Source organism: Myiozetetes cayanensis, unplaced genomic scaffold, assembly GCF_022539395.1.
Source record: "Myiozetetes cayanensis isolate MyiCay16 unplaced genomic scaffold, myiCay2020 scf2-11, whole genome shotgun sequence".
Classification (NCBI taxonomy): domain Eukaryota; kingdom Metazoa; phylum Chordata; class Aves; order Passeriformes; family Tyrannidae; genus Myiozetetes; species Myiozetetes cayanensis.
The window spans coordinates 32,170,711-32,185,481 of NW_026087411.1; the positions used below are offsets into that span (position 1 = coordinate 32,170,711).

Sequence of the window (14,771 nt, forward strand, 5' to 3'; positions counted from 1 at the left end):
AAGAGACAGAAGAGTACTCTCCATTGGACAGTCATGATATGTAAAAAACCACAAAGTAATAGATTTCTTTAAATAAAAACCTGGAATAGAGTTTTTCTGGGTTGGTAAAAAAATCTACATTGGGAAGACGTGACAATAAATCTCTTCTTAATAAATATCAGATAAAGATGGCCTGTTATCAAAACTTGCAGTTCACTTGCTCTACTCTATTGCTTGGGTAAGTTGTTAAAAGTGCTGTCTCTAAAGAAAGCTCAAAGAAATTGTTGGTTGAGTTTCAAAAAGAGGGTCCAAGAGAGTGTAAATATCCCAGCCAGGAAAAGGTAATATCTAACTAGCTGATCAGGCCATTAAACGTTTGGAACGGCTGGGTGAGGGAAAAATGCCAATAACTGCCAATCTAAGCCCACGATATTAAAGAAGTTACTAAATACACATGATGAGAGCAGATTGCTAGAACAAAATTATGTAAGGAAAACAGGTAATTTGGCATAGCTATAGCAGAGCAGTCCATAGGCAGGATCTTCCCACGTTCACTCTCTTCTTCTCTCTCTCTGTTCCTGATATATTGATATAATGCTGATGAGTAGATGTACTAACAGTTGAGTCTCCTCTACTGTTAAAAGATTCACTTCACTCAGAGATTTCAGACCCTGATTTTGATAGATTGTATTAGAAAAGAAGACAGACCTGCTCCTTCCTCTGTGGATTTTGCTACAACGAAAGCTGGGATCTCCTAAAGCTCTCTGACAGGCTGGAAGATGGTCTGCCCGACTGACGTACCCCATTGAGAAACTGTTTCTGCAATTTCTCTTCCACATCTGCAGGATTAGCCTGCATCATGTGTCCTATCTTCCTAAAAAAGTTAATAAGTTCTCAGAAGGGCAGATGCCAGTAAGATGCAAATGTGAAATGTAATCAAGATACCAAAGGCATGGGATGGAAGACGTATTCCACAAATCGTCACTCTTGTGATGCTAATAAAGTCATCTAGATTCTCAAAACGAATCTCCTACGTATTTACCCAATTATATAATGATGGAGTATCCTTAACCAGTTAAACCAAATCATATCCAAACAGGAAACAGTAGCTGTACCAATGCATTATCCTGTCTTGGAAACCAGGAATCTTTCACCCAAAGGACTGAGGACCAGTTCTAGTTTGTTCTGAGAAATCCAAGACCTAGATTTCAAGGACCTCCTGGCACTCAAAAAAGTTCTTCTGGTAAACCAAATCATAGAGTCTGTTTTCATCACAACTAATTTTTCTGAAGGAAATTCAGAATACACAAAACTTGTGGAGTCTTATAAAGCAAACAACTTCAAAACACAACAAAACCCCTTTCCTTTGGGTGTTAGCAAATTGTTTGCATATGCTTTTCAAAAAAATGCAAACATTTTATATTTGTCTGTTGTATGAGACTCTGCCAAGCCTTGGCCAAATGCGCAATCCATGAGTGGGCCTGATTTCACAGCATGGTTGGAGTAAAGCTTGATTTTTAAAAATTACTTAATTTAAATATCTTTGTTGTCCTTTTGTAAAACCACACTGAATTTTATGGTTTTTTGCTGGCAGGCTTGCAAAATAAGAATTTAAACTTTCACCACCACTCAGCCCCGCCGTAACTTATTCTGAAAAGTACTGCTATAGATATTCTCTGTTTTCAGAGTGAGTTAAACGAGCTCATACACAGTCTTGGTCTATAAGTGACTACACAAATAATCAAAGAAGTTGTTATTCCACTGCAAATACAAGCCACACTTGGCTATCAGCACGTAATACTGACATAAAATTTACTTTGAAACATGCCCCCCCTTACTGCTTTGATACTATATTGAAGAGATTACAAGTTTTGTATGTATTTAGCATATTAGATCACAAGAATAGATTAACAATAATAAAATTCAACCAATAAAGTGAAACTAATCACTCAGAATTTTCTCAGCCTTCTAGTAGATGGACAGAAAAATTATTTTGATTAGAGACACTTTTATGAAACAAGCACAAGGCAGTACACTGAGCATGTGACATTTTGAACCTTATGGAAAAGGAGCAATCAATCACATGTCATCCAAGACAATGAATTGGACATATTCAAGGCATTGATGAAGATAAAAGGAACTACTGAAAAGTTAAAACAAGCTCTTGATTTCTATTACTTTTTAGCCTTGTGTAGTTATTCTAACCTTTATTTTCTCCTCCGTACTGCTCCCATTAGCATATCAATCTCTTGATTTCATTAGTGATACTACTTCCCACTATGTATGTTTATAAATTTACCCTTTTATGTAAATTTACTATTATTTCTCCTTTTTTTATTTTGCCTCCTGACTGCATAATGTCAGATTTCCAGTAGAGGTTTTAAAAATAATTAATTTTATTCTTTTGTTTCTTTCTTTGGGGACAAGTTATAATGTGAAAATTCTTAAATATTAAGTTTTTTCAGGTAAACTTTTATTACATTGAGTTTAAATACAAAGAGGGAAAAGAACAAGCAAGCTAGCATGTGTGCAGATTTCCATCTGCTTTTGTAATACAAAAACCAAACTGTCTGGTTTTCCCTTAAATCTACTGAGAATAATATACTATGAAACTACATGGGTCTGAATATACAGTTTGCTTGAAATGGACCTATCTTCTTAGCTTCATAATCAAATCAGTTTCCAATTTTATTATGAATGCTTTGCACTGGTTGTACTTACTAGATCATAAATACTTTTAACAAGAGAAAACAGTAGAGGGGGGTTGCTACTTGTATAAAGCTTATGAAGCTATTTCCTGTGACATGAAATAGTTACCAGTGACTTAACCTGGGACAGGGAACTGAAGGGCTAAGAATTACAAAATATGAGGTAAGCACCTTATAAGAATAAAAACCTTAATATAAAAAAAAAAAAAAAAAAAAAAAAAGGAAATTCCAGTTATTTGTTTTGGTAGCAGTATCTTCTAATCCTTTTGAAGTACTTACTTCTGTTTTAATCTGATATAAGCAGTTGATAAATTGTTCCAGGCCTCAGCATTCTAGAATGATAAAAAGTACCAAAAATTTATTCACTTTATGTTGTGCTTACTTGATAAAAGTATGTAAATTAAACTACTATCAAACATCATCAGTTTTGCTAATCACACACACTAACACATATTTTCTACAAGGCAATTAAAATATTACATTGAAATACAAATTATTTTATGAAAATTGAAATACATGAATAAATACTACTCCCGACATCAGCAACAATCAGGTATATAAATGCCAATTAACTGCCTTGTTGTTGGAATACACTGTTATAACTTACACTAAGTCAGCTCTTGCCTTCAGTCTAATCTGTAAACAGGTATCCTCTTCTGGATCTAGCTGGGAAGGCTGGAAAAGGTCATTGCTCATCACTTCTCACGAGCTGGAAGCTACTTACCTGCACCACTCTCTGTTACTGATAAAAAATTATCTGAATGTCCCCCAGTGCATCTCAGGCAAACAGATAAAACCTGCAGAGCCATGTACAGAGATGATTCCTGCCCATTGCCTTACACTGCTGTAAATGTGAAGCCCCACCACTAAATTCAGCAAAGTCACAACTGGAAGAGATTTGAAGAACAGAACCTGAGCACGGCATTGAAATCTACTCTGGTACTGAATGTTATCCTCAGGCTTAAGGAGCATTATAATCATGTTGGAAAACCTTTCTGAGACTTAATTCATAAAAATGGTCACTACATTGCTGCAGATGACTGTACAAAGACAGATTTCACCTCCATAACTAAGAGCCAGTCCAGCACCCTTTATCATAAAAGAAATACCACTTAACCCACTGAGAAGTCTGTTGGTTTGGTCAAATGAACATACTTAAATGTAGACACTAGAGAGATAAGTGAACACAATTTTAGTATCTGCTTGGAAGTAAATCTACTGTACTGAACAAGAAAAAAACCCCAATACATAAAGCAAGAATTCCATTTAAATACAGAGCTGTCTGCATATAAATTTTTTCCCCAAGGAACTTATTTAATTTTATAATAAAGAAAAAAGAATACTCTGTAACCTTTCATTGCTCTCTCATTCTCACTCCCCAAGAGAAAAGAATGAATAATAGTTTCTATCACATAGGTGTGCTTAACTCTAAGCAAGCAACATGCTGGCAGTCAGGCCTTTTGATGAAAGTATTGCCAGTTTATTCCTGAGAGCTGTTCCAGCTGACACCTCCACTATCACAATGCACAGTGAAACAGCAATAGTATAAACTTGCACGTCCTGCATCCTGAAAAAAATGACTAAGCTCCGTTTCCCCCATGCTCATGAACTATATAGTCACAAACCTACCTGTCACACAACAACTTATTTGGCCTTTTTTTTTTCCCCAGGAGAATTTGATTACCTAAAGGACGAGGTATTTTAATTTATTTTTTTGTTTTCTCTCTCTTTTTAGTTCTCCTCACAACTACTCATTCTCTTTTCTCCGATTCAGCAATTTATGCAAGCATAGAGGAATTTTGTAAATATATTTTAACATTTACACACTCATATTTGGACAAAGTTCAGTATTGGGCAAGTATTTTTTTGATGTCTCATGACAAAAATATACATCCTTCATGCACAAGTTTAATTTATTCAAAGGCCTAAGGTTTAAACAAGTTTTTTGTTATTGCCTTGCTTGTTTATAATGAAAACATCCTTGTTGCTTTTAGATAAACCATCTGAATTGCTTGTTCAAAAGTACATACATCTGGTTCCAATGTCACACAGCGCTGAAATGCTTTGGCAGCACCTTCATAGCCTTCTAAAGCAATGTATGCACAGCCCAAGGAAAACCATACACCTAGCTGGAGAGAAAAAATGAATGGTCACATATATACATAGATATTTCTGCATAAGATAAATAATTTTGCCTGGATGAACACAACTCTTGTTGATTTTTCCAGGCCTTCAGCTATAATAGTATTGTACTGGAAAAATAATATCCTATAGGCAGATTAAAGGAAAACTTTACCTTCAAACTTTTAACATATGGATAAATAAAGGTTGACTACATAAAGACCTCATAACCATTTCTGAAGCGTTCTTTAACGGTGCATCTTTGTTTAGAGAAGAAAGTCATAGCTATTTAGAAGTTTGCATATTTTGCTTTAACCTATGAAAAATGCACATTCACCTTTCAGTATTATGATTAGGTTAAATGGTAAACACTAGGAAATGTATTTCAAGGAAATACTGTTTCACAAAAAACATCTCTAGTGACTGAACACGAACACTTCAAAATTATGGCTCCATTTGTCAGCATATCAATCTTCTTGAGTTTATAATGCAATGTTTAGAGATAGAAATGCACTTAAATAATGCCTTGCACAGAGAAGTTTACCAGTTCAATAATCTTATATTTAAATTCTTTAGCTGTTACAACCAAATACCTCTCATCCACACAAATTCAACCAGGGAGAAGAGCTCAGCACATCCCTTCTCCACTCCCCCTACTCAGGAAGCTGTAGAGAGCAAAGAGGTCACACCTCAGCTTCCTTTTCTCCAAACTAGACAAGCCCCAAGTCCTTGGTTGCTCCTCCCAGGACACTGCTTTCAGTCAGCTAAAGAGCCTGTTCCAGTGTTTGACTGCTCTCAGTTAAAAAAAAAACAAACACACTAGAGAGGTGGTTGATGCCCCAAGCCTGCCAGTGTTTAAGAAGCATTTGGACATCGCCCTTAAAAACATGCTTTAAGTTGGTCAGCCCTGAATTGGTCAGGCCGTTGGACTAGATGATCATTGTAGGTCTCTTCCAACTGAAATAGTTCCTTCTACTCTAAATAGTATTAGATAAAGGTATAAGTTACACCATAAATAAATATGTATTTTTATAGCTCTTTAATAACAAGTTCCTGATTTCCCACATGGTTAATTCTCAAAGACCTGCAAATTTAAGCAAATTTGAAAAGTTCTGTAATTCAAAAAACTCATTAAATCCTAAGTACATTGACAGAACATTTTCTGACAGAATTATGCTATTTAAACGTATGCAGTCAAAACAAAACAGAACATTTTATAAGGTGTTGCAAAATTGTTCCAGGTAGTACAACCTACTGCAATAAACTCAGCCATTTCTCCATTCTAAATGCCATTGTAAAAAAAAAACCACAAAGTTTTTCTTGGAAAATTTTTTTGAGAGGGAAAGAAGTGGGGAAGAGGAAGATGGAAAAACAGGTTACATTAACTCTATATTGCACACCATATTACTTCTCAAGCTGTCTGTTTAATGTTTATATTCTCTTGTGTTTGGGGTACTAGTTGTGATGCAAGCAACTTTGATAATTCAGCTCCTTCTTAGGAAACCATAACAAATATTTAAACACAAAAACATTACCTTAAAAAGTTTTGCAAATCAGGGATTTTACAGAATTGAGGACAAAGTTGTTGGTTCATATGCAAGGAGCTTTTACCTCTACAGACTAATTGCAAACTCTGTAGCAAACATTTTTGTAGTTCTCTCCAGATTAGACTGATTTTCCTATCTCTGAGACCCAACTTAAAATCAGTAACATGATATCTGCTCCTGACCTATGTGCTATAGAATTTATAGTTAATCTCCTTCAAAGCTTAGATCCATAGACATGAAATTCATCTGTCAGATCTGGCACCCTGGTGGGCAGTCTTAATTATATCGAGAAAAGAACTGAACAAGCTGGACAATGAAGATATCCTTTTGCATTTGAGGGTGTACAAGGATGGCCCATCCCTAGAGCACATGGATAAATAGGTGAAGATGGGATTGTCAATTACCTTGGCCTGGGCAAACACAAAAACATATTTTTCAGTATTGCCAGCCTGTCACATTTCATCATCTGTAAACTCATCAATCAAGGAAGAAATTACACATGAAGAGAAAACTATGCTTTTCAAATCTCAGAGGGCAAAATTAACAGGAAATAAACATTTAGTCAATCTCATTTTTTAAGGCTCTTTTATCCATCAAGTTTCCAGAAGTGCAGCACTCCCACATGGCTGCTACCTCATTAACTCCCCTTTATCTTCTTTCTAGATCAGTAACTTTCTGGACATGAAAAGCAGGCGTAGAGACAGGAGCAATCAAGTATGAAATTGAAGGCGAGCTACAACTCTACAGCTCAGGATACAAGTTAAATACTGCTTGTGTAAAGGGTGAGAGAAAAACAATCACTACATTTTTTATAATTCTAATGAGTAACAGCAGCACAGTTTCGCTTCTGAGCTTGTACTTCCAGAATCTGGTTTGACTAAAGCTTCTACCACCTTAATTTTTTAAGGCTGATGGCGAGCAGCTACATTTCTCAGGAACTGTCTTACTAATGTTAGACCTGTCAACTCATTCCTCAAGCAGAAGTTGCAGCATGAGAAGAAAGTAAAATGGTTCTTTAATTCTATGGAGAAAAGCTATATGAGCAGGTATCTAGTGAAACTCATACAGTGACTGCACAGAATGATAAATAATTATATTTTCATAATAATTTGAAGCAAGATATTTTGCCTATGCATGAAGGCTGTGACTGAATGAAAAAAAATGTGAGAACTGGACATGATGAAGGAGGAGATGAAAAGTCTCTGGGATGGGAAACAAGTCAAGGAGCTGCATGAGATGCTATGATGTGAACACAAAAAGTATGCAGAAAATGGAATGGGTTGTGCAGATGGAAAAATGCCATGTGTAAACAAATGTAAAGAAAATTTTCTGTATTATCAATTCTGAAGTTAACACTGTAGAAGAACAACAGAACTGGTATGGATTACAATTACAGGTCTCAGTAACAAGCAATGTACTGTATCTCAGAATACTTGACTAAAGTGGAGAAGGTAACATGATGGGGGATATCTGAAGGCTGTGAAAGTAGAAATCCCAGAAAATACAAAGAGATTTCAATTATTCCATGCAGTTTAGTAAATACTGTAATGGATGAAATTACAAGAAATTAAATATGAAGTTAGTCAGAAAAAAGTACTTACCTTGATCCTTACCAGGATGATCAGATTCAAAATGTTACTACACAAAAAATACTTGTATGTATCTAGGTTCACTAGTCCTTCAAAAACAAAGGCAACTCTTTTAATACAGAGGATGTTAAATTTAAGAGCTACTTAAAATGAAAAAGCTATGATAAAAATTAAAAGGAGCAGCTAAAGGAGTAAAGGTCTGCAGAAGAGTTGTAACACTTAAAGCCAACACATTTCAAGGCTTGAGGCAACTACATATACTCATTCAAAAAGGCTCTAAAAAGACTAGACAGTCATAACAATTAAAAACAACATAAATGAGATTACTAAGAATAAAAGGACATACTTGAAAAGCTGCTGTGCTAGAACAACGAGAAAACGCAAAAAGAACAAGTCTGCAGGTTAAATGAAAAAACATGGTAGCTGGGTATAAAGAACAAACAAAACCAATCAAACAAACCCCTAAGATTCACTGCCTTTGATCTACGAATAGTAATGAAATGGTATTTTATCATCCCTTAGATATCTGGAAAGGGAGTATGAATTACTTCCACAATATAAGAAGTACAGTGACTCTTTAATCATATATTCAGGATACAGAATGAACTTCAGCTGGGTTTTTCTGTGGAAAGAATGGTAAGAATTCCCTTTTTATTGGGGAAAGCATGAACATGGCTTTCATTTTAATCTTCCTTTGGATAGGATACAAAATAAACAAGCATCTCAGCAGAATATTTCTCAGTTTTGAGCCCTGTGGGCCATCTTCTGCAGCCCATTATTATCTGAAAGTCCTCTTGATCTCAATGAGGTCCCTATCTGACTAATATGTATTTTGTTGGCATTTCCTGAGTCCATAAGAGAACTGAAAGACAAGGGAAGCATTTTTGGTCATTTTGGTTTCCATTCTAGAAATGTTTATAACTTAGTTGGAGTTCATTTGAATAAGAATAGGACTCTGATTCATGGGAATAAAATACATCACTGAAATACAAATAAAAAGTTTCATGATAAATTATTTGAAAGGCTGGAGGTCTTAAAAATGTTTCTAAAGCAAAAGTCTAGCAAGTTACGTGGAACTCAAAACAGCACCTTCAGCAGTGTTCTTTGGAGAGCAAGAAGGAGGAATGCCCTACTTTTGTGTGGACCTGGAAATGGCTATGAAGACCACGATTTCTATACGTGAAAACCCACAAAGCTAGTTTAACATCTCAAGACCTTCCACAGGTGAACCTTATTGGAATGGAATATAGTGGCTGAGAAACTGAAACAAGATTACATAAGCTGTGTGCAGAACAGCTTGAAAAGGATCAGTTAAAATAACCATAACTTCATCAAGAGAACTCTTTTGACTACGGTTTCATTTTTGATGCATTACTGTAATAAAAGCTGCTGTCATCAGAAGTGTAACACAATGCTTCTCAGTGACTCCAGAACAGGACAGACCAGAAGACTTAAAAAGATTCCTGTGAAATACAGAGATCAGAGTTTGTAACTCAAAGCCAATAGAGAGAGCAAAAGGATAATGTCATTATAGACTGTACAGCATTCTTCTTGTAACTATTTTGCTTGACACTTGCTCATCATTTATTTGATGGTAATTACTAATTTTCAATGGCTTCATTTCTTTGAAATAGAAGAGGTGTACAGGCAGAGATTTAGCTGCATGCAAGGATCTTTTTGTAAGAAGATGTCTTCATTTCATGTTACTTTTTTTTGGCCAGGCCTTCAAGTACAATTTGAAAAATTTGCTAAGAATAGTAATAAGCTCTTACTTTGGCAATTGTCTTTGTAAAAAATATCATCATTCAAAACTGAACACGCTAAAACTAAGCATCGTTTCCCAACCTGCATAGGGTTGATCTGTACTGAACGTTCAAAGCACTCCACACATTCCCTGAATTCCCGGTTGCGGAGATGGAGGAGGCCTTTCGAGCGCTGGGCGCGGGCGCTGCGGTGCCTGGAGAGCTCCCAGGCCTTGTCGTAATACTGGTGGTCTTTAAGAACATCACCAAGCAAGCAATACAATCCTGGTGTTTCCTTTTTCTCTAACTCCCGCCTGAGTATTTCTTCCGCCTGTTAAAGAACAAAGAGAAATCAATACAAAATGAGATTATTTATTTTCAGTTACTCACCTACCTGAGCCGATACTGCTTTAGCATCTTGCAATCATCAGCTGAAGACTAAGAAGTAGGGCTAGTGAGGAAACACTATCTTCATCCAACACAGCATCGAACATGAAGCCTAGATAGAATCTGATTCCAAACTGATTTAAAAAAAAAAAACAAAAAAACCCCCCACTTCAACATTAACATAATATGATGGTTTTTTGTTTAACACACCAAGGTAAAGTAAACCATAAAAAAAAAAGAAGCAGCTTTCTCCTCTTTTTCATCTTAGGTATGTATTCTGTCCCAAAACCAAACATCAGTCCTGGACGTCAAACCTACGCCTACTTCATAACAATGCATATCAGCACCATTAAGGTATCTATCTGCAATCCTAATAGTTTATCATTTGTGATTTTTTTATTTCCTAATAAGTACTCTTGCAATGACTCTCATTTCCTTTTCTCTGATTGCTCTTTTCTGAAAATAGCGATTTCCATTCTATTACATCTAAAGACCCATCCACTTTCATACTGTTGGTTGTAGAAATGCAACTCTTTTACACAAGTGGCAGAAGTTATAAATTAATGTAGTTATAGATTTATCTAGTTTGAGATAAAATATATTCAATATAGATGCAACATTATGGAAAAGAAGACATAAGCTAGGTGTCTCCCATATAGACATCTATTATGGGCAATAACTAACTTTCAAAAGCTCTTTATCTCAGTGCCTCCATCTTGTTTTAACAATAAAATTATTGTTTCTCTTTTAAACAAGAGATAGTCTGCTTTCTGTGGCTTTGTGAAAAGACAGATACACTGACACAGATGATCTGTTGTCTAGACTGAACTCTTACATCAGTCCCCTGCTGCAAAAATGTAACATACATAAGTTAAGATCAGTATAATTTTTCTATTAGAAAAGATCTACTTGAAACACCTAAACCAAGAAGGATCAATCACAGCCTACCACAGAATTAAAGTTCAACATTGTAACACGAGTCATTCTTCTATCATATCTACTGTGTCTAAAAGGAAACCTGACATCATCTCTTCATATAAATTATTACTGCTTTTCTTGTTTCTGTAAGAATTGCTTTCTTTGACCTTCAGAAAAACTCTAGGGAAGCAAAATCTCTTACTCCAATTGGTAAAATTCATTAAACCTGTATGAAAATCATCTTTAGAAAAATGCCCTTTTTTTTTTTCCTTTGTTTTGAAATATTTAACGCATGGTAATTTTAGCATCTCATTCTCATTCTTACTATCACTTTTGCTAAATAAAGTAATAGCAAAGTCTACAAATATTTGAAGTGCACAAATATGAAGAAGGGATGTCTTATTCAGACTTCTAAAAGAATCTTAAAACTAGCAAAAATGGAATCCCATTAAGGAGAAAATTGGTGGTTGATTATTAAGAAAATAACTTGATGGCAAGTGCTTTTAAGAAAGTCAAAGAAACTATTACTTAATGTTTAAAATTAGCCCAGTCAAAGCTCTAGAAAAATCTCACCTAACTAAAAGACTGTACTTACAGAATCATAGAACAGTTTGGTTCAGAAGGGACCTTAAAGATCATCTGGTTCCAACCACCTTGCCATGGGCAGGGACACCTTCCACTAGACCAGGCTGATCAAAGTCCCATCCAGCCTGGCTTTGAACACTGCCAGGGACTTGGTTAAAATGCAGTTGACTCCCTCTTACCTGCCTCCATTAGTTGCTATGACATATTAATAATAGACCTCAAGATTATTTTTTTTTCTAGAGCAGAGAGAGCTGTGTGCTTTATTATTGCAGTAATCACATTAGACACCGAAGGATAAGGTGGATTTTTTTCCCCTTCAGATAAAGAAAGAAGATTGAAATGTTGCTGTGTAAACAGGAGATACAAGATGAAAAGTGCACTGCATGCTGCTTCTTTGCCACTTCCTCTGCAGAGCACTCCCAAGCTCAGATTGCTATTCTGTGGCAATGCCTAGACTAGAAAGATAACCATTCATTAATGGTATTTCACATTTAAGAGCATAAAAATGTCATGTTCTGGTCTAAGCTTACAAAAATTCATTGCCAACATAAATATTTCAGCACAGAGATAAAACAGAGAATTAAATAAGCAGAAGTCTGACTTTTTCTTCATCTGATTAGCTATCTGATCACCTCTCTGGCATGTTGCAAACATTTTTATTACTTAAATCTTTAAAGGTTAGTACAAAGTTCATAACTACAAACTAAAAAAAAAGAAAAAAAAAAAACCAAAACCAAAACAAAACCCTGTACTATCAAAACATTTGTCTTCTACAAGAACAGATAATATTTTAAAAACAGGTTCATTCTGTTTAGGTTTTTGTGGAAAAAAAAATAAATTCCTTTATCCTAACTTTGTAGTAAGCTATTTTCAAAAAAGCACATTTGATCTTTGATAAGAACACTGCATATACAAAAACAAATCTTAACAACAAATATTATCACGAAACATTTTCCACACAGTTCACGCAATATACATAAAAAGAAACACTGCAATTTATTCTTATCCATTAAACACGTATTAATGATTAATTTGCACATTTTATAACTGAAAGTTATATCTAAATTTAATAAGATTTGATACTAAAATTATCCATTAAAAGATACCTAAAAAGAAAATATGAAGATGTATTTATAACACAGCTTTCACAGAACGGTGCACACCAGAATGGATGGGATTCAATGCTTAGTTCAAAAGTCAGTTGATTTAAACATAAGAAAGATTTGGGCTTTTATCTTGCTTTCTGGACTACTGTGGTTGGCATGGGAATTGAACAGGCGATGCTTCACCAAAATCTCCAATCGTTAAAGAGGGGTCTAGTTTAAATAAAAGGTGATGTTTTTTTATTACTCACCGCGCAGACTCCTGGAAACCAAGTTCAAGATTCATCCTGCATTTGGCTTCCCAACCATAAACTTCTACTTGCCATCCCATCCACATGTTCCCATGCTTTTATTTTGTTTCCTAAAAGACTCTCCTAGCCTCACTCTTCACAGATCTACCAATTCTGTTATTTGTCAATTCATTCCTTTGCCAAGTTCCTATTTTAAGTATTTCCTAAAAAGCTTTCATTTTTACTGCTTGCACATTGTTTAGTTGGCTACCAAAGCAATAGCATGAAGAAGCAGAACAGATGAGCATGGATAAAGGTAGTGACAGGAAAGGTTGATTTTCATTTCATCTTCCCTGTAATCTCATGCATGACCTCGAGCGAGACATTTACTCTTCTTTCTTAACTTTGTAGCTACATAGATGAATGTACACCTGCCTTCTATGACTTATGATATGTGGTGGAAACGAATACAAGTTCTTGAAGAACTTATGCACTAAGAGTACTACTTCACATCTGGGAAGCAATTCCTGAATTTAAAGGTGAGCTTCTGAGATCTTGCTATATTGTGTTTCCTCACTCAAGTATTTTGAGATTGCCTGTGTCATGTCAAAACAAGGAAAATAACCCTGTAGAATGTGGATTGCTGGGGTATGTTGGCATATCATGATGTATACTCTGATGAAATGATAGGGCTGAAAATAGTGTTCTAAGATGGAATACCCAGCTGATGACAAAAGGCACATCTCATGCATCTATCAAAGGTCAGCAGCTACCACGCAATGGAGTTCTTGCCAGGGAGAAAGACCTCACTTCAAATGGAAGAACTGAAAATTCATATTTCTGGTCACCCTTTCTTTAGCAGAGAATTAGTACCGTTTTCAGTGTATTATCCATTTCCAGTGAGGTGGAAGAGACCTCTTACACCTTAAACAAATAAAGTTGTCTAATGTTAATAATGCTCTGGAAATCTCTGGGTCCCCCTCACAGTTAAAAGAAGGAAGAGGGACACTTTTCAACACCAGTCCTCAATACACATATGGAGATGTCCCTTTTTCAACAAGTCTGTTAACAGAATACGAGTAAACAGTGAGAAAGCCACAGCAACTATCAACATACTGTACATTCAATTTTTATAATACTTTTTAAATTCTTTTTCTGTGCCCTGTTTTGCTCATCGCTTGGCACTCTGTTACTCTTCTGTTGACTCATGTTATAATAATAGTTTCTACTAATTTTGTTCAGGTTATGAAACGAGTGAATACAGAGCCTTATCTAGTAACAGTAACAAATCCAGAAAAAAGTTGGTTAAACATTAGTGACATCTCACTCTGCAAAATTTGTACTGCTACAGGGCCCTGTTATAACCAAATGAATTATGTATTTTCCAACTGCATCATGTGGAGTTTCACATGGTCTTATCTACATGCTCTGTTTCTTTATCAGTGGATAATTCAAAAGTAGGAGAAAAGAAGATATACTTGGATGTCTAAGTACTCATCAAACCCATTGATATTGCTGATATCTGTATGTTTTATTAGATATTTCAGTATTTAAATTCAGGTTTCCTACACAAAATAATTTGTGAGTGAAAAACATACAGAAGTTTATTAAATAGAGTTTGTTCTTTTGGGCAGATATATGCTAAGCTCATTAATGATATGAAATGTCCATTGACCAACATATTGCTCTAGGAGATCTTCATGCATTCCTACAAGAATAACTACCAAGTTTAAAAACATAAAAACATTTTTGATAAATACAAGCAGTTCACCCTCTGAATGTTTTCCAGTAAGAAGCACAAATAGTCACTCTCCTTGGTGCATAGCTTCATGTTTCTAATTTTCTGTCTTTTTTGGTGTGAA

At 35.3% G+C, this 14,771-nt stretch overlaps 1 protein-coding gene across 1 annotated transcript in view; it reads right to left on the bottom strand.

Annotated features, from left to right (window-relative positions):
• TTC27 (tetratricopeptide repeat domain 27) overlaps positions 1–14,771 on the bottom strand; it is a 116,447-nt gene that overhangs the window by 14,836 nt on the left and 86,840 nt on the right. The window contains exons 13-15 of the mRNA XM_050315903.1: positions 9,790–10,017; positions 4,718–4,816; positions 2,967–3,019 (exon numbers count right to left, since the gene is read on the bottom strand). Coding sequence (XP_050171860.1) covers positions 2,967–3,019; positions 4,718–4,816; positions 9,790–10,017 — 380 coding nt within the window. The remainder of the gene's footprint in view (positions 1–2,966; positions 3,020–4,717; positions 4,817–9,789; positions 10,018–14,771) is intronic.